This window comes from Ostrinia furnacalis, unplaced genomic scaffold, assembly GCF_004193835.3.
Source record: "Ostrinia furnacalis isolate ACB-3 unplaced genomic scaffold, ASM419383v2 OfSCF2833, whole genome shotgun sequence".
Lineage (NCBI taxonomy): Eukaryota > Metazoa > Arthropoda > Insecta > Lepidoptera > Crambidae > Ostrinia > Ostrinia furnacalis.
Genome location: NW_021133072.1, coordinates 523,919 through 547,907, shown reverse-complemented (window position 1 = coordinate 547,907; position 23,989 = coordinate 523,919). Strand labels below are relative to the sequence as shown.

The window sequence follows — 23,989 nt, the reverse complement described above, 5'->3', positions numbered from 1 at the left end:
TAATAATTTTACGATTAACAATAAAACTGGATACTGCACTCGTTACATAAAACTAATACATACTTAGTAAGAAATTGAAAAATTGTATTTTAATAAAATTAAAATATTTGACAATAAAATTAAAATAGGAACTTATTATTAAGAACTATTACATACGTACATAAAACATTTAAGTAGTTACAAGTTTGATTAAGTGACTATAATAATAAAGTTATCAAACTTAAGTACAAATATCGATTGCACATAAATGTGTTTATTTTAGCTACATCACACAACCTAAACCATACAGGCGTCTAAAAACTATATTATACCATTTCTATTGCATTTTGTTAATCTTCTAGATTATATTATACTAGCTTTCCGCCCGCGGCTTCGCCCGCGTGGATTTTTGTGTCACAGAAAAACTTTATCGCGCGCGTCCCTGTTTCAAAAACCGGGATAAAAACTATCCTATGTTCTTTCCCGGGACTCAAACTATCTCTATGCCAAATTTCATCAAAATCGGTTGCGAGGTTTAAGCGGGAAAGCGTAACAGACAGACAGACAGACAGAGTTACTTTCGCATTTATAATATTAGTTGGGATTGTTCATTTTGAATTCAGTAGAATAGCTTAATTCTTTGTTATCAATTAAAAAAAAATAGTTTGTTAGTTAGCGGCCTCATTATTACTAGACAGACATCCTGTATTATGTAAGTATAGCATCTTTTAAAACAGCAGGTACTTTGGCATTAAACAACCAAAATGTCGGTAATATACTTAATAACAATCAAATTACTTATTATCACATTTCCTCTGACTAAAATCAAGAATATTTTGTATAATTTATTATACATTTAAAGTAAATAAAACACAATTTTACAAGGATAATAAAGTTTTTAGTCCAGGAATGACAAGAATTCTCAAGTCAAACAGGGTGGAGATGCCACGAGACAATAAATTTAATTATGTACCTATACATAATAGGTAGTTAGGTGCGCAGGACTATTCCCACCTCTCGTTCGATCCCACCATTGGAACTCCTGTGTAGCCAGGATCTTCAACCAGTGAAGGTCAAGTTTGTCCTGGGGGAAAGTTAAGCTGACATTGGAACAAAAGAACATAGGACTTCGAAGTTAAGGTTCGTAATACATAGGTACAGTCGACAGCACATCATTCTATACATTTTGTAGAAAAGTAGCTCTTGCAATTACGTAAGACGCCGCATTGTTTATCTTATATGGACTGTCGCCTGTATATTATATTGTAATGTCACATCCAAGCTAATTCATCGTACAATACAATACCACCAATACCAAGCTTAGGCTACAATTTTTAATATTTTCTTCCAAAATGTGGTTCTGGAAATATCTTTCAGATACTAATCAATGAATATAAGACCTTTTTGTATAAGGCATGTGTCATAAAAGCGTGTCATCTTAATTTTATAGATTGAATATTATTCGATTGTGAAACCGTTCACCAACAATCGATTGATCAATGAACTACGAACTACTCACCAACAGGATCTTTAACCCATTAACTTTTCGTCCAAAGATCACTTTTTTTTAAATTTCCTCGCCCGAACTTTTATAAAGGTATTTAATTTATTTACATTTATTTCCTTGTTGCTGACTCCACCCTGCTCATTCAATTTAAATACATAAACAATGAATATATTGTAATAGTTACGTGTAACGTTTCACTTTACGTTAGCTATGATCCACTTACATTAGCTATACACCTCTTTGTAAGCTACTACGCGAATTTGATAGTGAACTTGGTTGCAGGCTTTCTTCCTCATCTGTCTCGCGATCGTTTGTTATCCTTATAGCTTGATACCATTGGTTTGTAAGGTCGGTCATTTGGCTCTTACAGTCCTTTAATTCCTGTAATTGTTTTAATTTATTTATCAATTCAATCTTTTCATATAAACTGTACCTTTTTTTTCATGTATTGTTTATTTAAATAATAAGTTCTCTAATAAACAAAGTTACGGTGCGCGCGCACGGGTGACTTTTGTCATCATGACAGTATGCCTCTTTTATTCGTCCAAGCTCTTTTGCCACGGCAACAATGAAGTCACCCCTGAGCGCGGGCTTTTAGTGTGGGGTGCAGTAATCAGTAGAGCAAACATTTTATCTTTCAAATCTTTAATTTCTGAATATTTATTATTTTTAATGTAATAAAAACAAATGACACTAACCTGATGCGTAAATCGTCTGGTGAAGAAAGGAGTTAAATACTTCATATCCAATTTCACAAAGCCTTTTATTCTCGTTGCATGAGAATAATTTACCTGAAAATAAACGATTTTTCATAAAACCTCTGCCATGTCACCGCAGCTGAACGAAACTGCAGAATAAGGGTGAGTTTCTACCAGAGATGTGCGAGGAGCGTAGCGAGGGATATGACTAATCGCTTCATTTACCTCACCTCGGTTCGCATAGCTGAGGGCTCAGTGTGAGTCTACATCAAACGTCACTAGCGAGCGCGTTAAAAAAATATGATGATTTTAGTTCTTGAAAGATTCCACTAGGGGCGCTGTACAATCCATCATAATTTAATGTCACTTTTTTACGCAGTCGACATCGAATGCATTTGACGTGAACTCACACCACGCCCCCTGGTGGAAACGGCTTCTGTGTGCGAAGAATGTGTCCCAGTGATGTGGGCGAGGATGATGTGTATGTGTGCTCCATCAGGAGGCGAGCGATGTTATTAATCAATTGCCTGGTTACGTTTAAACAGTACACGTCTTTGCACGCAAATTCATCTGAGAATGCACATAATATACACATTCTCGTACCGCTCATCTGCGCGCCGTCTTACAGCTTCGCTACACNTACAAATATGTAGCTTTAATTCTAGTGCGTGTTGCATATCGCGCGCGAGACTATGTTGGAAACCAACAAGGAGTTTTTATACTTTTTATTAACTACTTTTTCTTCTAAACAAAATAAAATCACTTCTACTTTGACAGCTCAAGAAAGTTGTTTCATTTCATACATTTTATACATATTTTAATACATTATTCAGTAATACAATAATTAATTTATGTCATAAGCAACACTTATTTTCCTAACATATCTCTGGTCGAAACACCCACACCGTTTCACATATTCGCTATACATCCTCGCTTCACTCATTATGGTAGCAGATTTTTTGTGGAAACACAGACTTAAGCAGATGTTCCTAAGGGCCGTTCCATACTACGCGGCGACCGTTCCGGGCGCAGAGTCTGAATCTGCGTAGACACAATGTCATAGACGTATTTATCATGTGAAGACGTTTTGACGGAAACGTTAGTCCAACCACTTCCGAAAACCTGAGTCGTCTTGGTGGCCGCTCCGTTCCTGAATGGCTGTTAAATAAGGCCTTATGGCATTATATAATGTCATCCGGGCATTCAGCGTTCATAGCTGTTGCGTCACGTAAGAAAAGCGCCTGTTTCATTATCAATATAATAATATAATTTTGTGTGGGCAAGCCCCCCACCACTAGGAGACCGACGATCTAGTGAAGGCCGCGGGAGGTGCCTGGATGCGGGCGGCGCAGGACTGGTCTTTGTGGAAATCCTTGGGGGAGGCCTTTGTCCAGCAGTGGACGTCATTCGGTTGAAACGAACGAATATTATTTTAGAATAAATACCTCTAGTTCTTCCTCAGTTATCTCTGACAAATGTTCAGAATCAATAGCTTGTCCCCATTCCTTAGTTTTCGACAAACTGACTTCTTTCTGTTTGCGCAGTGATCGTGACTTCTTAGATTTTTTGTTTGCCTACAAATAAAATTTAAGTTAAGTTTATAGATGTTTCAGAANTTTCAGGATAGGTAACATTATTCAATTTAGATGCAATTTAATACATACCTGTAAGAAATTCAGTAATGGCATGGTAGATCCCCCAAAGAATAAGGTAGTAAACAGAACTATAATGAGAGTGGTTGTTATAATCACATGTCTAGTTTCATCTGAAAATCCCAGGTGCAGAGACAATGCATAGGAAATAGCTCCCCTTAAACCTGAAAGCAGTAAAATATGAATTTAAACCAAATTATTAACATTATTTATATTTTGAGTAGTAAAAAATTGGATGTATTTCCATGGTAAGAATCTAACCCAAAACTTCACTCAAATTGGGTTGGATCTTTTTCATGGATATGGTAAGTAATTGAATACTATCATTTTATGAAATTGGAACTGAACTTACCACTAAACCACATTATGAACATCATTTTTTTGGTAATTTTATGCTCTCGGAATTTATTGCATAACAATGCAAGAGGAAAGATATTGGCAGCTCTCCCGAGAAGACACATCACTATGCTCCATACAACAAGTGCCGGTTCTACACGATGTTTAAAACTGAAACAGTAAATAAAAATATATTCAGTTGACTGATATTATTTATCACAACTTATATGACTGACATAATCTGACCATATTTTCTAGTAACAGATTTCATATGCCTAGCTATATGTATAGATTTCATATGGTTTAACTAGTTAAATTATTTAAAAATTATACAAACCTGAAAATAGCCAGTCCCAAATATGCAAAAACACAAGTTTCAGCAATAAAGGCCAAGGTTCTCATTGTTTGTTGCATAGTAACTTGAGTAACTGTTGATAAGTTGAAATGAGTGTAATGAGACATTACAATCCCACAAAACAATATTGCCATTATGCCTGAAAAAAAAACCTAGAAATCATTCCTGACCATAACTATAGTATAATTTATATTCTATGCATGCACACCTTTTTTTATGTGCAATAATAATAGACTAAATGACTCACCTGATAAGTGAATGCCCTCAGCTAGAACATACGGGGCATATGTAAAAACTAACATCATTCCAAATTCCAGTGAAGGATTTTTCCGTAAGTCAACATGTTTCAGTAAAAGAGCACTGACAAGAGCAAACAGAACTCCAATCCCAGCAGATGCAAAAAACATTAGCCAAAATCTATTAATAGCTGATAAAATAGCTTCTCCTGTTGACATAATGGGATCATTGGAACCTAACACTGCAGTGGTCAGGACAATAGCCACAGCATCATTAAGAATACTCTCACCAAACACTAACATGTTCAGGACAGGGTCAACATCCAGAGCATGGAAAATGGCCACGGTAGCGACAGGGTCTACGGCTGATATTAAAGACCCAAAAGCAAATGATTCCACAAAACTTAATTTGTACACAACTTGTGCCAGGCCCAGTAAATATATTCCAGCTCCAATCACAAATGCTGATATTGCTGTGCCAACTATAGCAAATAATAATATTGATCCAATATTTTGAAAGAAATTACCCTTATGAAGATTATAGCCAGATTCAAAAATAATAGGTGGTAACAATACCAAGAAAAATGCTGTAGGGGAAAATGCTTCTTCTTTCCTCCAATTTGCTATATTTTTAATGGACATAAGATTAATAATCATACCAATAAGTGCACCTAGAAATACTATAACAACACTTTCTGGTAGATATGAGAATCCAGTTTGCAACATGAGATGAATCAGTAGTATTCCCAGGGCAAGTATGCACAGCACAAAAAATATAGACATAGAACTGTTGTGCTCATCTTCTGCTGAACTTTTTTCAGGCAAAGGCGCGGCATCAGAGGGACTAGGCATTGACGCATTCGGTGTTGCTGATGATGACGATGCATTCACTTGAACAACTGCTAATATTGATGAATCTGATGGTCCGACTTCATAGACAATATGGGAGCTTTCAGTTGTAGATGTAGATGTAGAGGAAAAGGAAGATTTTGATATTTCGGTCATTGAATTTGGTTCGCTAGAATTACTATCGCTTAGCCTTTTTGACCTTGACAGTCTTTCACCAGAAACATTGCTATCCCAAGCAACATTCTTAGGCTTTGTCTGAGATGTATCGTCTGTTAATTGCGTCGATGCAATATCTCCATACGTGAATCCCACCAAAAAGAGTAAAATAATCCATGAAAACTGTTTTTCAACATACATATTTGTGAAAGAAATAAACCCGAGGTTTACAAATGACACTGCTTGTTTGCTCTTCTAAATCGACTGTAAGATGAATCGTTAATAAATTATTTACAAACAAATAGCACTAACTAAACTATTGTAGATGGATATTTCCAATTTCATGTTTCCATTTTCGAGAAAAATACAATTGATTGATACAGAAAGAAACTGTCAAAAATAGCAGCTGTTTCCATTATTTGACAGTTCTAAGACATTATAAATATTCGATTGAGCACTAACCGATTATAGATGACCCACGCTGAACTGTCCCGCCAAACTCAATGACAGGGGGGCGCTACCATCGTTCAACTATATGGTTTCCAACATGGCAAAAATCTGAACCAGCGATCCGGTATTGACGGTGGCGCCCCACTGTCAATGTCATCGACAGGACAGTCCAGTATTTTTGAACTATATAGTTCCAAAATACTGAACTGTCCTATCGATGACATTGACAGCGGGGCGCCACCGTCAATACCGAATCGCTGGTTCCGATTTTTGCCATGTTGGAAACCATAAAGTTGAACGATAGTAGCGCCCCCCTGTCATTGAGTTTGGCGGGACAGTTCAGCGTGGGTCATCTATACCAAGTTTTTCTTCGCTTCGCCACAGATTCGCAGTCTCGCAGTGCGATCTGCGAGTACGATTCTCGCACAAGACACGTTGCACTTTTTGATCGAATCGAAAATCGAATCCGTTCATACAAAAAAAGGCCTTTCGACCATTTTTCGACTGGCTTACGATTATAATGTGCACTTTGTCTAATGCCAGGATTTATAGTCATACGATTTCAACTTGAATAAGGCTATTGCAAATAAAAATTATAACAGAAACAAAAAATAAATTAATTGTATTTTTTCCTACATCACTAATCATCTCATAGACGTCATTCAAGTTTTCCTACGTTCATGACATTTTAGATTTTTTCTCTCTTTCTTACATTGGTAGATTACAATCATTCTAAACTCTTCTAGTGCCTTTTTTACAATTGATATGTGTGGTGTTATTTGTGGTAGTACGGCTTTCTTGACTGTAAATACGCACACACACACCACACACCTTTTGCTTGTTTGCAAGAATAGGTACTTGCTCAGTTGGGAGACTTTTATTTTTAGTTAATATTTAGTACAATGGATTCAGCTTTACGTGAGCAAGTTATGATAAATCAATTCGTGTTAGCAGCAGGATGTGCTCAAGAACAAGCTAGACAGTTGTTGCAAGCTGCTCATTGGCAATTTGAGGTAGATTTCATAATATATGTAAACAAACAGTAATCATGAAATGGCTGCTTTAATTTGTGTTTTGCAATATTTGGCCTCCAGCCTTTACTGTATAGTTGGTGGTATTTATGGTGATGTTCTTCCGACATTATTTATTGCTATTGATTGTTCATAAAATAACTTCATTCTAAACCTTTATTTATTTACTTATCAACAATGCCTACAAAATACCTAACCATACATACCTACTATACAATACAGGTTATCGCGATAAATACGCAATAGTGAACATTTTGCCATAACATTTGAACATTATCATTGAGATTGTATGTTCCAAAAAATACCTATTTATGTAGTTGTCAAATTGCTGAAAATGATTTTTAAAGCATAAAGTCTAGTATTTTTTTTAGGTATTCTAACAAAATGTTAAAGACCCAGCTCTGTTTACTACATATTCATTAAAATCTCATTGTAACATTTATTTATATCGTGCTGCAGCCAGTTTCTAGTGTTTCCTGGTACTTTGTGATAGCCAATGTGGGAAACCTGTAGATAAGAAAATTTATTTATTAATCATTGTTGTTCTATTTGAAGAAGGAAATTATTCCCTCATTTTATGCTAACTTATTACAAGGCTCATAAAATCTTATCAAATTCTTTGACCCACATAAAATTTATAACTTAGTTTTGCCAAATTGTCCATTGATCTTTTACATCATTTAAAAAGTAAGACCCAAACTAATTTGTATAAAATAGTCAATAGAACACTGGCAATTTTTCAAACAAATACATTGAAATAACATTGACACTATATTTATGAATCGATTACATGTGTAGTTTAAAGAGTTAAATTTCTGCTTGGGCCAATTTTTATCATATGAAATATATTTGCAGAATTGCCATTTTCAATAGTAGGTACAATATAGTCCATTCAGCGTAAGAAAGTGATTATGACAGTTCTGTTTAGTGAGGCGCTTCTTTTAAACCTAATCGATATTTTTTAGAATCGAGAATATTTTCTCAAGAAATCTAATCGACTTTTTATTTGTTTAATTTTTCATTTTATCTACGAAAAATCAAAATTACATCTACGAATTTTAATTATCTGGATATGGAATAAATGTTGTTACACAATAAATCACAAAAAATCAAATATTATGCATTTTATTCTATTAAAACAACAAATAACAAACAACTCGTAGAGAAATCGCATAAAACATAACCGGCCATACAAGGCAAACGCACACGTACTGACTGACCTTTGACCTGCCTGAAAGAATAATTGTGATTCGATGGTGAGATAACCACCATACCGATTTTGATTGGTCGCGATTGTTCATGTCCATCCCTATGAGCAAAAGTTCCGATTAACGCATTATGCATTTCATGTAATATTTTTTCACAAATTTTAATAAATAATAAACTAATAAGTATTTGAAATTCTTGTTTAGGTTAATTGAGAAAGATTATTAATTGTTGTTTTGGAAGGATGAAAGCAACACACACACACACACACACACACACACACACACACAAACTCTTTCCCTTTCTCTCACACTCTAATAGGTAGGTATATCAAATTTAATCGTAAAGTAACAATCACTACTGTGGTCTAGTGGTAAGACCACCTATTTAGGACAGCCAATTCCTCTGTGGTTTAGGATTCCGGGTGAAGCTCGCTGATCATCCATCAGTTTCCATCAGGTCAGATGAAGGGCAAGAGCTTCCTCGTTGTGGATAAAAAAATGTTCTGTTCAGTTATTGTCTCTAAATGTGTTCTACGTAACGTAAACTTAGGGGATTGCAAACATTAGTTAGTCCTAAGAAAGTCAAAAACATGTAACGGAATCTCCGACTTACCACTTTAGTGGAGCGATCACAGAAAATAATAGCCTATTAAGTACATGTTTTTTTGTGTTATTATGAAAGTTCAGAAAACTGCGCAGTTTTTAAAATTATTTTGGAACTTTGGAAGTTCTTTTTTTTTTTAAACTTTTAAGTAGAAAATTTTAGAACGTTCTGCTAAAAGCATATTTTTTATGTTTCTAGCAAAAATTTTGTATCTTGCATCAAAGATAGGAAGGTGATTATTTTTTTCAAAAATCTGCAATTAATAGGGAATCTTTTTTTTTAGGTATTCTAACAAAATGTTAAAGACCCAGCTCTGTTTACTACATATTAATTAAAATCTCATTGTAACATTTATTTATATCGTGCTGCAGCCAGTTTCTAGTGTTTCCTGGTACTTTGTGATAGCCAATGTGGGAAACCTGTAGATAAGAAAATTTATTTATTAATCATTGTTGTTCTATTTGAAGAAGGAAATTATTCCCTCATTTTATGCTAACTTATTACAAGGCTCATAAAATCTTATCAAATTCTTTGACCCACATAAAATTTATAACTTAGTTTTGCCAAATTGTCCATTGATCTTTTACATCATTTAAAAAGTAAGACCCAAACTAATTTGTATAAAATAGTCAATAGAACACTGGCAATTTTTCAAACAAATACATTGAAATAACATTGACACTATATTTATGAATCGATTACATGTGTAGTTTAAAGAGTTAAATTTCTGCTTGGGCCAATTTTTATCATATGAAATATATTTGCAGAATTGCCATTTTCAATAGTAGGTACAATATAGTCCATTCAGCGTAAGAAAGTGATTATGACAGTTCTGTTTAGTGAGGCGCTTCTTTTAAACCTAATCGATATTTTTTAGAATCGAGAATATTTTCTCAAGAAATCTAATCGACTTTTTATTTGTTTAATTTTTCATTTTATCTACGAAAAATCAAAATTACATCTACGAATTTTAATTATCTGGATATGGAATAAATGTTGTTACACAATAAATCACAAAAAATCAAATATTATGCATTTTATTCTATTAAAACAACAAATAACAAACAACTCGTAGAGAAATCGCATAAAACATAACCGGCCATACAAGGCAAACGCACACGTACTGACTGACCTTTGACCTGCCTGAAAGAATAATTGTGATTCGATGGTGAGATAACCACCATACCGATTTTGATTGGTCGCGATTGTTCATGTCCATCCCTATGAGCAAAAGTTCCGATTAACGCATTATGCATTTCATGTAATATTTTTTCACAAATTTTAATAAATAATAAACTAATAAGTATTTGAAATTCTTGTTTAGGTTAATTGAGAAAGATTATTAATTGTTGTTTTGGAAGGATGAAAGCAACGAGATTGATTTTTATACCTCAATATTTTTATTCTTAGGAAGTTGGATTCATGAAAGTCATGAAACGTAATGTTTCAACTGTCTAAATCACCATCATAAGCTGAATGAACTATAGTAGCCACAAAATTTTATTAGCTGATGTTAAGAATAGGCAATGGTCAAGTTCTTAAGAGAAAATAGATTTTTTCTGAAATCCCAGTTATAAAAATTAACCCAGTTTTTTTGATTCCAGACGGCACTTTCAATATTCTTCCAAGAAGTTGCCATTCCTTCTGGAGCTAATGGCATTGCAGCTCCACATTATCGTCAGGTATTGTCTTAAAATTTAATTATTATGTTTGTTGCTCATTGATATAAAAGTGCATGAAAAACTTGAAACAAAATCCCCATTCTTAAGATTTTGATGCATGTCTAACAATTAAAAAAATATCCATGTATCCATCTAGTATCCTAATTTGTAACAGGGCCATCCTTACATAAGGTAAAAAAAGAAATCTCTACATTATAGGAATTTTTAGTGATTACATAGGTACTAATAATAATATTTATAGGCATAGCTGTGCATTAACTCGTTAATCCGTTAATCGTTAATTAACGAAGTTAACATTTCTATTAACGGATTAACTTTTAAGTTAACTTTAAAAAACGTTAACGGACTCGTTAACTTCCGTTAATTTATCCTAAGTCCGTTAATCGTTAATCCAGTACCTACTATTTACCAAAAAGATACAGCAGACACGCTGTAAAACGCGTTCTGACAAGTACGTTCGGGCTTCCAGAACTTCCAGAACCCAAAACAACAGTTTTTGTAACCAGATCACTGATGCAACGATATAAAAAATGCACTTTTTTGTTATTTATTTACTTACAACTGAATTTAAGACCAGTTCTCCTCAACTAATTGAGCTGAAATTTGGTATACTTATGTAAGTACGATGACAATGCAATGTTATGGTACCATTGAGCTGGTCTGATGATGGAGTCAGGAGGTGGCCATAGAAAATCCTAAATGAAACTGCGGATTCGCATCGAATTTTTGTTCGTTGGATTTGTCTTTTCGAGCACTTTAGTACTAGATGATGTCCAGGGTCCNTTTGCGTGGAACTCAAACATAGGCGGTGCCGTTCTTTTTGTATATGGCCAGGTCTGGGATATTTTAAAAAAAGGTTACAAAATTTTACTAAAAAAGAATCTTGAGTGACCCTAGCTGAAACATTAAAAACTACTAGATTAAAAAAATGGATCTGTCAATAGCACTGGATCAGGGCCCCGATTACGCTAAAAATTTTCATCTTCAACATGCCCGGACGACGAACGAACATCAGCTGTTTTGACAAATCCGTATCGCAGTGTCGTTTTGACAGCNCATTGGTTTTGTCTCATATTTGAGGAATGTATCATGAGTAGAGTCTTAGTTTAAAAGGATGGCAACGATTTAAATTTCAATAGGTAGACAAAATTCATTATCAAAAATTTAAGCTTTCTCCAGTAACACTGGTATTATTATACTGTGACTCATCAAAGTCATCATTGTCAAAAATATTGACATATCGAGAACTGTCACGGCCAAAAAACTGGCACGCGTCCGTCCTCCGTAAGCGCCACCGCGCGACTGATTGAGACAGTGTTGCCAGTCGGGTCTAGTCAGAAATTACCAGAAATATAAAAAAAAAGTAACCTTTTTGAATAAAAAGTAACCTTCATACTGGGGGGGTGCGGAGCGATGATTGTGTAAGGTTGTTCATGGATGGAAAATGAATACAATTGATCATCTAAATTCGAAAAGTGACCAGTCGTATAAAAACGTTCGCTAAAACTAATTTTTTTTAACAAATAATAAATCAAATTCAAGTTTAAATGCACTTTATGACATAATTTTTAAATTGTCACTATTAATATTTTTTACTGAATAACCTGTAAAGTTAATTCTACAATTTCTGAAAAATCACCTAAAAGTAACCTTTTCATTAGTGTAACCTAAAAGTAACCACAGCAGTTCAAAAGTAACCTAAAAGNAATGTTCTGTTCAGTTATTTTCTCTAAACGTAAACTTAGGGGATTGGAAACATTAGTTAGTTCTAAGAAAGTCGAAAACATGTAACGGAATCTCCGACTTACCACTTTAGCGGAGCGATTACAGAAAATAATGGCCTATTAAGTACATGTTTTTTTGTGTTATTATGAAAGTTCAGAAAACTGTGCAGTTTTTAAAATTATTTTGGACCTATGGAATTTCTTTTATTTTTTCAAACTTTTAAGATGAAAATTTTAGAATGTTCTGCTAAAGGCATATTTTTATGTTTCTGGCAAAAATTTTGTATCTTGCATCAAAGATAGGAAGGTGATTATTTTTTTCAAACATCTGCAATTAATAGGGAATCTGTAAAAAAAAAGAAATCTGAGAAAAGTCGTCCCAAAAAGAAGATAATTTTTTTTAAAGCCTACTAGGTCATAAAATTTGAAAATTCACAAAATTAACGATAACGTCTAAACTTCAAAAATCGTAGAACTTACATGGGGGTGAAATCGATAGGTCTAGTCCTCACCTATCACCTGCCTTCGGTTTGACACCTTACAAGAAACACCCTGTATTTGAACCTTGCATATAATTACATTTTCGTTTTATTGTCACGTGTTAACGGATTAACGATTAACGTTAACTTGCGTTAAGTCTTCCGAAATGTAACGTTTTAACCTTGCATATAATTACATTTTCGTTTTATTGTCACGTGTTAACGGATTAACGATTAACGTTAACTTGCGTTAAGTCTTCCGAAATGTAACGTTTAACGAAGTTAATTTTTTTAGTAACGGTTTAACGATTAACGAAGTTAACTATTTGATTAACGGTGCCCAGCTATGTTTATAGGTCACCTAAAATGTTTTTTGAGAGAACAGCCGGGGCCACCTCCATCATCATGGAACCCTGGGCACGTGCCCAGAGAAGGAAACAGGAGCCTATACAGGAACAAACAGCAGTTTTTATCATCGACCTGTTGCATTTATTTTATGAAATAACATCTTGATCGTGGGGTTCCTTTTAAGGAGTGGCTTGGCCCCTGATATGCCATGTCACATATCAGGGGAAAGGCCCCCCCATTTCTGCGATTAGTATCATAGCTCATGAGTTAGTCTTAGTACTATCAACTATCACTCCTCAAATCAGTAGCCCAACATCTTGGGGGGGCGCCGTGCCACCCTAGCCCGCTAAATACGCGCATAAGTGCCAGAAGGAAAGAGGAGCGTGTACCAAAGAAGTTTTTACCAGTAGCGGCGTAAGGGGGGGCGGTCCGCCCCGAGTGCCAAGCATCAGGGGGACAACAGTCGCGCAGATTAAAAATCCTGGGGGGCACAAGACCATTCTGGGGTGCCTTACCCCCCCGGCTATATGTCTACCCAACTTACATTATGGACTTACGCCTGGGGGAATCGCCCCGGGTGCCAACCCACGCTACGCCGGCACTGGTTTTTACCATCGACCTATTGCATTTCAGCAATTGATGACGCCATGCAACACACCAGCGACGCCGCCGAACTTCCCTGACGCGCTCGCCGCGTTCTCCCGGCTGTCCACGACGGGCAGCCCGGGCACGGCGGGCGGGGGCGCGGCGGGCGCGGGGGGCGCGCCGCCCGTGTCCCCGCTGGCCACGCATCCGCCGCCGTCGCACTCGCACGTGCCAGTCAACGCCTTCCCGCCCGCTCCGAACCCGCAAACGAATTACGCATCGCTTTCCTGCTCAACTGCTGTGAGTATATCCCTACCCTACAAATATTATAAATGCGAAAGTCTGCGGCGCTTTCATACCTAAACCACTAAACCGTTTTTAATGTAGATAGTTTAAGTCCCGAGAAAGGGCATAGGATTGTTTTTATCCCTGTTTTTAAAACGGCGACGCGCGCTATAAGGTTTTTCTCTGACAGACATAATTTCACGCGGGCGAAGCGAGCTTGTCTACTATATTGGCAAATATTCATTCTTACACCCCCTTGGCAGTCGTTGTACTTCACCCATGAATGTCATAAGAGGTGACTTAGAGTAGAAATATGTGAACTGGTGTTCTCCAACTCATCTGGGCAGTCAAATTGTCTATTAGCCTCTGGAAATTAGAGGGTAGTCCTCCTGCAGTGGAGGAGACTAAACGACCCGATGGTAGTCCATGTTCTCCCGAACCATGTCTCCAGGATGACTGACGGTACAAGTTTTTTTACACTTTGATTCCATTGCGAACTATATTATAGCCTAGCTGTGCGAATTAACAGAAATATGCTCTGCTAGCTAACTTAAAATCTGTTGCCCTTACTAAGTAAACATAATTCCATGGAAGATGTTAGGACGAGAAACGGTGGCTGGGGTTTTTTTATTCGTCTTCCGTGGTGCTATTACTAATTAGTTATTCTGCGGTAGTGGTGACAAAGCACTCGTTACAACTGGAAAAAATTGTGTTAAACGACACAACCGGCGATAGCCACGCAAACCACTACTGGGAGTAGACAAAGAAATGCCCATAAATTATTTTAGAGCATTCGACCTAATATCATATTTAAGAGTCCACACAAATAGATAATAAATAAATAACTTCATGTTTAGCACAGATTCGTATGCAAATGTCACCCATAAAATGATTAAACTGGTTATATTAATATAACGCTAGTAGTTAAATATTTCATGTATAAATAAAATCTTAGGTAACATCAGGAAAAAAACAAAGACAGTCACTTCATTTATAAAGCATTTTACGTCATAAAATGTATTAAACAGGTCTCAATTAAAAATTATTTATTCTTTGTTGCAGGTGTGCAGTGAACATATGCCAAGATAAATTGGAAATATTAGTTTAGGAGCATCTATAATTTATTTTTATAATGGTGCGCATTGTGAGCTGTGGAATTGTGTATGAAAATGTAAAATAATATTTCACAAACACCCCACTACAGCGACAATTAGCTGGACAATATTAGGGGTGCTGTAGTCAATCATGTTATATGTAAGTAATTAATGAAATATTGTATGTATTTAATATTTATGTATAAAACAGTGTTTTCTGAAAAAATATGCACAATTAACCTATGAAATGTGTAAGTTTTCGTTAATCAAATTTACCTGTGATTTTACTTGTAAAAAATCATATAATGAATCGGAATCATGTTATACAATCAAGTGACTGTAAATTAGATCAAACTATGTATGTATCAGAATTGACAAAAATATTTTCTTTAGCTCATAATATTATGTTGGTTGTCGTAATTCAACCATTATCAAGTTGTATAGCCATTTTTTTAGAATGCTATATTATTTATATTCAGTGTGTTTAAGTATAACGACTCTTAAAAGACAATACAATATTGTTAAAAAAATACTACATTTGATGTAAAAGTTTAACTAAAAAAAAAACAAAAATACTCGTCTCGAATTCGATTTGGTTGCGACTATTTGACGATGGGTCGGTAAAGTGTCTGTGCTCAATCCGAGTGGAGAACCTTGCGAGGTACGCACGTCCGACCCCTTGTAGAGGAAAGGGATACACCCGTTGTAAATTGTGTGTACAAAGGCAGCCATCAAATGCAAAGTTTAATTTGTGCATCAAATAAATATCACAGACCGCATCAAACTTATAGTCCTTTTATCAGATACATATTGATCGTCTTTGCAATCCACTGCTACTCGAAAGACCCTCAAATCTCGATTGATCTCTAGCAAAAATAGAGTTCTATTCAGTAAACTCTTGGGCTATAAACTTCGTTTATTCCCGATGTCCCCCACTATTTGTCGTTTTCTCCATCTGAGCTATGAAAAATATTTCTCGTTCTTCCATTTATACCTACCTAAAGTAATGTACGCAAACTGAACTAATTAGCCATTTATTTGAAAGAGCAACTGTATAAATTAACGAACACATTAAAGTACCTACGCAATCTGAAACTAAGATGCATGCATTGGAGTGTACCCTGAATATTAACATTTTCCTCATATGGATTGAATCCGAAGCCGTTGCAAAGTCATGTTAAATATAAAGAAGTAGAATAAGACTTACAATAAAAATTTAGTATGATATATCTCTTTTTTTTTCGTATCTGGAAGGGTAAAGCTAGAGAGTTAGCTTACAGTTTTATTTGTCAAACACGTAACATGTTAAAATATTAATCTTTATTTGTAACATGATTTTAAAATCTATTCTATCTCAACATGCTGCGCGCTGTAACTGCCGAAAGGATCACTCAATACACATACATATTTTGTGTATGTATGATTCTGTATTTGCTGTTGTTACTTAAGAGACGCTACGCTATCTATACGTTAATACCTGAAATGCTCTCTTATACCTACACTACAGATTATAACGGCAAGTCAAGTTGCCGTTATAAGTCGTAGTGTGCGACGGGCCTTATTTTAATCGATTTTTAAATGGCTTTAGGTGGCTTTAGACTTCACATTCGGCACTCGTGCGGTTGCCCGCGCTTTTTCAAAGTATAATTTTAACTTTGCGCATTTTTGTGATCTTACGTAAGAACTATCGATACTCCCTCCAACCCCCTTGTAAGAAAAAATGCTGTCCCTCCCCCCCTAGTCTTACGTAATAATTATATGAATGGCCCCAAAAGAATAAACACCTTTCAGTCTTTTTCTAGGGCAGTGGTTTGCATATACCTAGTACATATGATTAATTTCTTTACCTGATTATTATAATATGGTAGTAATTAATTTGATGCGCGTATTGTTAATACCAAAGTTACGAAACTAACTTTACAATACAGTGGTGCAAATATCAAACTTATCTGCGCATTTTTGTCTAATCATGTTTATGTATGGCCAATGGAATTATTTAGATGTAAATTCGCCCTAATAAGACCTCGCTAACGGTGCGTGAAAAGCTATGTTTAGCGCTCAAGTTTTGAGTGTAATAAAGCGTTATAACGAGGTATTACTCGTTTTTGGCGTTTGCATGTAAACACTTACGCCTGGTACCCCTTGCCAGGCAGAAAGCGTGTCTGGTCGTGAAATTCAAGAAACACCTGCTCTGAATTTCACAGCCATTAACTGATGGCAATCATCAATTACTTTAAAAACCATTAGGCCACGTTCATGTTAACGAGCTTTGGTGCGAAGCTCAAAGCTGGGTGTGAAACAATTCTTAGGTACCTACTTTATGATACAAATGGTCACCCAAACATGGCTGTTTATACCTCGCTTTGCGCTCCTCTAAATCTAAGCTCTCGTATCCATAAATGCCTACTTACATAGCCAAATAGATATCTAAATTAGCACCACTGTACAATTTTGGCAAATTAAATAAATAAATAAAATTGTTCTCTGACGAGTTTGTGGTCGGCACTAAAAGCTTAGCACTTCCAGCCTATCAAACCTTGTAGCTTGAGGATTTTGGGGACACAAAATCTATATTAGGTATTACAATATTTTTGAAATCTTAAAAAGTTTTAGCTAGGTAGTGCCCCAAATTCCGCAAGCGGGTAGGTTGTTCACGATTACTTTTTTGCATAATTCCTGCCGACATTTGTTCATTCATTCATTCTATTTAGTTTATTTATGTCTTGTAATATTATGTTCGAATGTAGACGTTTGAAAGCTCAACTGCATGAACATAATAAATTCTGATGTTAAAATTGTAAAAATAGGTTTATTTCGTTATTAGTGACTTTCAATATTACTGTTGTATAGAACTGTTGGGAATACTCGAAAATTAAATAAAAATTTCAGCTGCAGCCTGTAGTATTAGTTTCCAGGACTATTTGTAACGTTTTTCTACTATGGAAATGTGGCAATAGTAAACATTTGCTTTGGTTCCAGTTACTTTTATAAAACGTTGTATAGGTACTTCCTTTTAAGGTATTTGTAGTTTTGCTTTAAAATATCGTTTTTCATAGTTACTTAAAAGATGCCTTTTTAAATTAAATAATCATGTTCTTAAAGTATGTAAAAAGAAGTACCTGTCCTAAATCTTTGCAAATTTTGAATTTGGTAACTGCAATTAAGTGTTTTCGATTGCATAAACTTAAAATTTTAAATTTATACTGCATAAATAAAATGAAATATAAAAATTGTTTTATTGTATTTAATAACAATGATTTTCACACAAACAACGTTGTGATAAAATCACTCATCTCACTAGTCATCTTCTTTTTCCATATCCGTGACTTTTTGTATAAGCTGGTTTGAAGCTTCCCGATCAGCAAAGTAATTATCCTCGAGGACTTCTGCGCTTTGCACGGCACTTAAAATGTGAGACTGTTTGCTTTTCTTAAAAATTAACTGAAAACGTATTTAAGTTAATTAATATTTTTTGAACAAGAAACCGAACTGAGCACAGTACTTACCTAGATAGGTAGGTAGATAGATACCTATATCGAGTTCGAGCAGCAGAACGTAATCTGATGCTTATAATATGGAGCCACCCCGAAATAATCCTACTTATTACTCTGTCACAAACATGAAGTAATGTTATCTTATGATAATAAATTTGGCTATCGCTTGTCGTATTAAAGAAATTGCAAATTGCCTGTCTCGTTCAACAGCAGGCAGGAAAATCTGTATAAAAATTTATAGCGTTTGAAAAGGCCAGCAGAAGCCCATGGCATGGCAAGGATTGGCCTCCAACGAGACTTATTGATTTCTGCATTCACTTCTAAATCAGCTCTAATTTCTTAGAAATAAAGGAAAGGATAATTACCCACATACTTTAACACAGGTAAGCGGGACGAAATCCCAAACACGTGATCCGCTCCAGTATCGGATTATTGGAACGCGTGAAGAATAGGGGATGGGCTGCCCACGTTTACAGAATGCAATGTCCCGACCGTGGGTCCGAAGACGGCAGTCGTCGATTTGGAAGATCACAAGCAAAAGTGGTACTTAAAACGAGTGTTCTGGGGGAGTGGAGAGACGGAACCACACTAACACCTAAGTAAGTACCTACTTAGTGCCTTATTACAAAAAAGTTAAATGCGCCATGAACACTGGTTCATATTAGGACCTAATATAACCAAAAAAACTCGAAATTAACATATACCTAATAATTAGGTATATGTTAATTTCGAGTTTTTTTGTAAGAGGGGTCATAAGTATGACTGTGTATTGGATAGTGAGGAAAAAACATCTTTTTTACTCAGCTTTTTTATTAAAGCTTATTATTTGCACATTGAACAGGGCCAAATGGCTAACTTAATACCTTATGACATTCTTCTCCAGTTAACCTTAGGGTCATCATTTCTATGACCCTAAGGTTAACTGGAGTACCTACCTAGTCCGATTTAGATATTTTTAAGTTATTTGCACAAACGACGCACACAATGCCATATGAAAGTTATCCTTAGGGGCCAAAAAAAATTGGAGTGAGTACTTCATTTCAGCCAAATGACGTCCATTGCTGGACAAAGGCCTCCTCCAAGGTTTTCCACAATTAACGGTCCTGCGCTGCCCGCATCCAGGCTATTCCCGCGACCTTTACCAGATCCTCGGTCCACCATTGGGTTCACCTAGTAGGAGGCCTGCCCACGCTCCCCTATTCCACTGTAATCCATTAATGGATTAGATTCCTCTTCTGGGTACACTTTAGTCCATCGATGGACTTGTTTCCGCATCAGAGTATACCCCAATCCATCAATGGATTTGATTCCGCTTTTAAGTACACCCTAATCCAAAAAATTTTACACAACTGTTTTAAAAGTAGCAGTAGAATACCATCATCTTTTATCCATCCATTGGATTATACATTTTAATTCGTGATTTATTTTATAGAAATATAAATAATATAGATAGATATAGAAAATACGAACTCATTTATTTTTAAAAGGAAAAGCCCAGGTATATTAATTATTTAAAAATCAAAATTAAAATCATGACTTAGTTAATCACGTTGGCCTAAGTAGGCGCGCGGTCTTAATCCATATAGGTAATAGCACGGACAGCTCTTTTCTGTAATTTAAAAAATTGGCCAAGTGTGTGTCTACGTAGCACGCGCAGTGTATACCTATTTCATATTTTCTTCTGAGGAATTTTTACTGGTTTAACAAATCGTATATTACATGAGTCAAATGACTATTTTCTCTTAAAGTAAGTGATCAACCGCTATAGTTTTCCTTGAAAGTTCATGAAAAGCCAACAGTTTAGTTTTTAGAGAGGGGGGGGGACGATTCATCCCCACTTTACATGTAGGGGAGCTACCTTAAAAAAAATTTTACTCTACCGTTCTGTCGGCGTGATTAATAAACATACCTTCACAATTACAGCTCTCTAGTGCCAGTAGTTTCTAAGCAAAACCTCGGACAGACAGACATATCGAAACTATAAGGGTTCCTTGTCAGGACTACGGAACCCTAAAAAGCTATTTCAAATTACAACCCTCTCTCAACAAATAAAAAAACTTAAAGCCTTGAAACGAATAATTGACCCTTTATTATTAAAATTCTTAGTTATTTCATTTTAACTCTTCCAGAAAATGGCCCACTATTATGTACCTGGGCTTTTTCCTTTAAAAATAAATGAGTTCGTATTTTCTATATTTATAATATTATTTATATTTCAATAAAATAAATCACGAATTAAAATGTATAATCCGATGGATTGGGGTATACTCTGATGCGGAAACAAGTCCATCGATGGACTAAAGTGTACCCAGAAGAGGAATCTAATCCATTAATGGATTTGACCAATGGATTACAGTGGAATAGGGGCCCACGCTACTGCTTCCAGCGTACTTAAGAGTAGGTACTTACTTANACCTAGTAGGAGGCCTGCCCACGCTACTGCTTCCAGCGTACTTAAGTAAGAGTAGGTACTTATTGTGTTTTATTAGGCTTAAAATATCCGGAAAAAGTACCTAGGTATTTTATCTCTCGGTATTACTGGAAGGTTTGCTTTCTTTTAGGTATGCATGACTATTAATTAAATAATACCTTATAAAACCGTGGCTTTTCATAAATCCATAGGCACATAATAGACGCAATCAATATCGACAGAACAAACAGTAAGTAATTAGAAGAATATGTGTAAGCATTTGAAAACATTTCGTACCAAAAAATATTTATGTCAGTTTGCATCACAGGAAGTTTTTCCAAGAAAACGTTAAAATGTCGATCGTTCAATCATAAAATGAAAAAAGTATTATTAGGTATCATAATTAGGTATAGGCCACCTAAGTAGATACCTATCTTAATTTATTATTTTAAATCTGTGTAGGTCAATGATCTATCTATATGTATATATAAAAGAAAGTCGTGTTAGTTACTCCACTTATAACTCAAGAACGGCTGAACCGATTTAGCTGAAAATTGTCAGGGAGGTAGTTTAGAGCCAGGAGAAGGACATAGGATACTTTTTATCCCGTTCGAAATAAAAAAAAGTCTGCTTATTTATTGCCATTAAGGCGGAACAAAGTTCGCCGGGTCATCTAGTATTATATAAATACAAAATATCATTGGTGTATAAGAATCCGACTTTAGGTAGGTAAACGCTTTTGAGAAAAAAATACTAAAAATTGTTTTAACGTCTACATACCTATTAGGTAATCAATCTTTTTACATTCTTATTGACATTCTTCTCATAGAAATTCCGGTAGGCCAGTAGAATTTGATTTTAATCGGAAAACAAACAAACAAAATCTTCAGCGTTTTAGATGAACCTGTTGTTGTTGACTTTGGAGTCGAACCTTGGACCAGGTATAAGACTAGGCAACGGGTACCCTCAAGGAAGGGGGCAGCCACAGTAGATAACACAGATTCGTTCAAGAGAGTGCAAGGAAGAGGTGCAGCAAGAGCTCAGATCATAGTTCTATGATCTGAGAGCAAGAGCAACCATAGTAAAGAAATGGCTGGGATGAATATTAAGGATAGGCGATAATAGAGGCTTGACAGGGATACGCTGGTTAAGGCAGCCCTTTTCAAGGATTGACGCCAAGGTCCGCGGTATACCAGTGGCGGGGAGACCAAAGATCTGGTGGGCAAAGACCTGCGGTCGAAGGTAAAAAAGAAGAGCTTCAGGAGATGGCCCAAGAGTGCTGGAGGGGACGCTTACTTAGCCGTTAGTCGAGTCGGGCGTCGCACTGTGCAGGTACTTCTGCCTAGCGGAGTGACGCGTCGGCATGGTCGCTTAACCCTTAAATGCATAGTGTTGCCATATGTCTACGAAGTACTTTTTTAATTATAATAAGTAACACATTTTATAAGCGTTTCTGAACGTATGCTAATATCATAGAAAACATCATAATAAAAATAAAAAAAACGCAAATGAAGGTAGATTTGAAAAAAAATTAACCGATATTTGACGTAGCGATTGCGAAAGAGAAAAAATTGGTAGTGTTAAAATTTGTGGTATTTTAATTTCGGATTCAGTGAGAATTAATTGCTAAAACGATTGGAAAAAAATACATACGTGTTAGAAATAATGTAAGAATTCATTATTATAACTTATTTTTTTGGTAATCTATCCCGAATGTGCCTTCGACTTGATTTTTGTGTATGTAGCCAAATGTCTACACCATGCGTTTATGCCATAAAATTGTTCTATGGTTTGCTTATTTGGCTTTTCTTTTCAGCATGTTTGGCTCGCTATCTGAAAAGGAAATTGAGGCAGCTCTTGCTGCTTTAAATGAAAGCGCGCTCTACACTCGCTCGCGATTCTTGCTGTGAATTCACGCCGCGATTCGCGCCGTGCACTTCGCGTTTATATGTGTCTCTCCACACTCGCGAAGCCTCGCAGTCTCGTTCGCGGCCTCAATGGATGACGACGTGATTGTCGCTACTGCGGTGACGCTCTATGCTATATCGTATTACAATTACCTATGTATTAAAAATAAGACACAAATAAAAAATGTTTAATGGGTTTATATATTTCACTTGAGCTTGCCCCACTATGAGTGGAATCCTTAACTTTCTTTATATAGGTTCTATAACTGGACATAAGTGAGTCCTTTTTTTTCAATTCACCCACAGGAATATTCAAAATGTCATTTATCCGCGTCCAGGCATAGTGGGTCTTATTTTTATTTTTATGGTCCTTGTATTTGGACTGCCAAAGTATTGGTTTGGATTGAAAACACTCGATAAATTTCAACTCAAGTTCATTATTCCATGTAGTAATCATTTAAAAAAATAGAACGTTAGTAAGTACGCAATAATGCACAACCACTTGCGACGGCGTCTTCTCAGCTACTGCGAAAAACTGCGAGTGTAGTTGCGTTCGCGATCGCACGCCGTGAACCAAGCGCGAACCTTTGTCGCGGGACAAAAAACCGACAACGAACGGGGAACGGCGCGAAGCGTGAACGTGAACGCGCGAAAGTCCGCGAAACCATCTACACACGCGTTTCGCGGCTTTCGCGGCCTTATTTTTAAAATAGGTAGTTGAAACAAACCACAGCTAATTTTCATAGTGGACTGTACTATACGATAAACATGACAGTCAATTTGACAACCTTTGTCGGAAACATTATTCAATGAAAATATTGTCCGAACCCTTAGTATTTCTCTTCGACAAATACTTTAACACATTGTGAACCACTTTTCTTTCACGACTATAAAAATATTTTAGCAATTTAATTCATAAA

The 23,989-nt window shown here is 35.8% G+C and overlaps 2 protein-coding genes across 2 annotated transcripts; one reads left to right on the top strand and one right to left on the bottom strand.

Annotated features, from left to right (window-relative positions):
- Nucleotides 1-323: 323 nt before the first annotated feature.
- On the bottom strand, nt 324-6,176 carry Nhe1 (Na[+]/H[+] hydrogen exchanger 1). The gene is made up of 7 exons (XM_028309784.1): nt 4,775-6,176; nt 4,510-4,666; nt 4,189-4,343; nt 3,849-4,000; nt 3,630-3,758; nt 2,185-2,277; nt 324-1,867 (listed from the first exon to the last, which is right to left on the bottom strand). Exons 1-7 carry the CDS (start codon nt 5,967-5,969, stop codon nt 1,715-1,717), a joined length of 2,034 nt encoding a protein of 677 aa, XP_028165585.1. The 5' UTR covers nt 5,970-6,176; the 3' UTR covers nt 324-1,714.
- A 790-nt stretch (nt 6,177-6,966) lies between these two features.
- On the top strand, nt 6,967-18,360 carry LOC114356573 (UBA-like domain-containing protein 2). Its single transcript, XM_028309787.1, has 4 exons — nt 6,967-7,231; nt 10,666-10,743; nt 13,928-14,179; nt 15,227-18,360. The coding sequence occupies exons 1-4, from the start codon at nt 7,121-7,123 to the stop codon at nt 15,251-15,253; spliced, it is 468 nt and encodes a 155-aa protein (XP_028165588.1). The 5' UTR covers nt 6,967-7,120; the 3' UTR covers nt 15,254-18,360.
- Nucleotides 18,361-23,989: the final 5,629 nt, after the last annotated feature.

Bases quoted from the DNA above. Each gene is read 5' to 3' on its own strand.
- LOC114356573 (XM_028309787.1), top strand. From the start codon at position 7,121: ATGGATTCAGCTTTACGTGAGCAAGTTATGATAAATCAATTCGTGTTA. The intron at 7,232-10,665 runs GTAGATTTCATA...TTTTGATTCCAG, and splicing joins CTGCTCATTGGCAATTTGAG to ACGGCACTTTCAATATTCTT. The intron at 14,180-15,226 runs GTGAGTATATCC...TCTTTGTTGCAG, and splicing joins CGCTTTCCTGCTCAACTGCT to GTGTGCAGTGAACATATGCC.
- Nhe1 (XM_028309784.1), bottom strand. From the start codon at position 5,969: ATGTATGTTGAAAAACAGTTTTCATGGATTATTTTACTCTTTTTGGTG. The intron at 4,344-4,509 runs GTTTGTATAATT...TTACTGTTTCAG, and splicing joins TTGGGACTGGCTATTTTCAG to TTTTAAACATCGTGTAGAAC. The intron at 3,759-3,848 runs GTATGTATTAAA...TTTTATTTGTAG, and splicing joins CATTACTGAATTTCTTACAG to GCAAACAAAAAATCTAAGAA.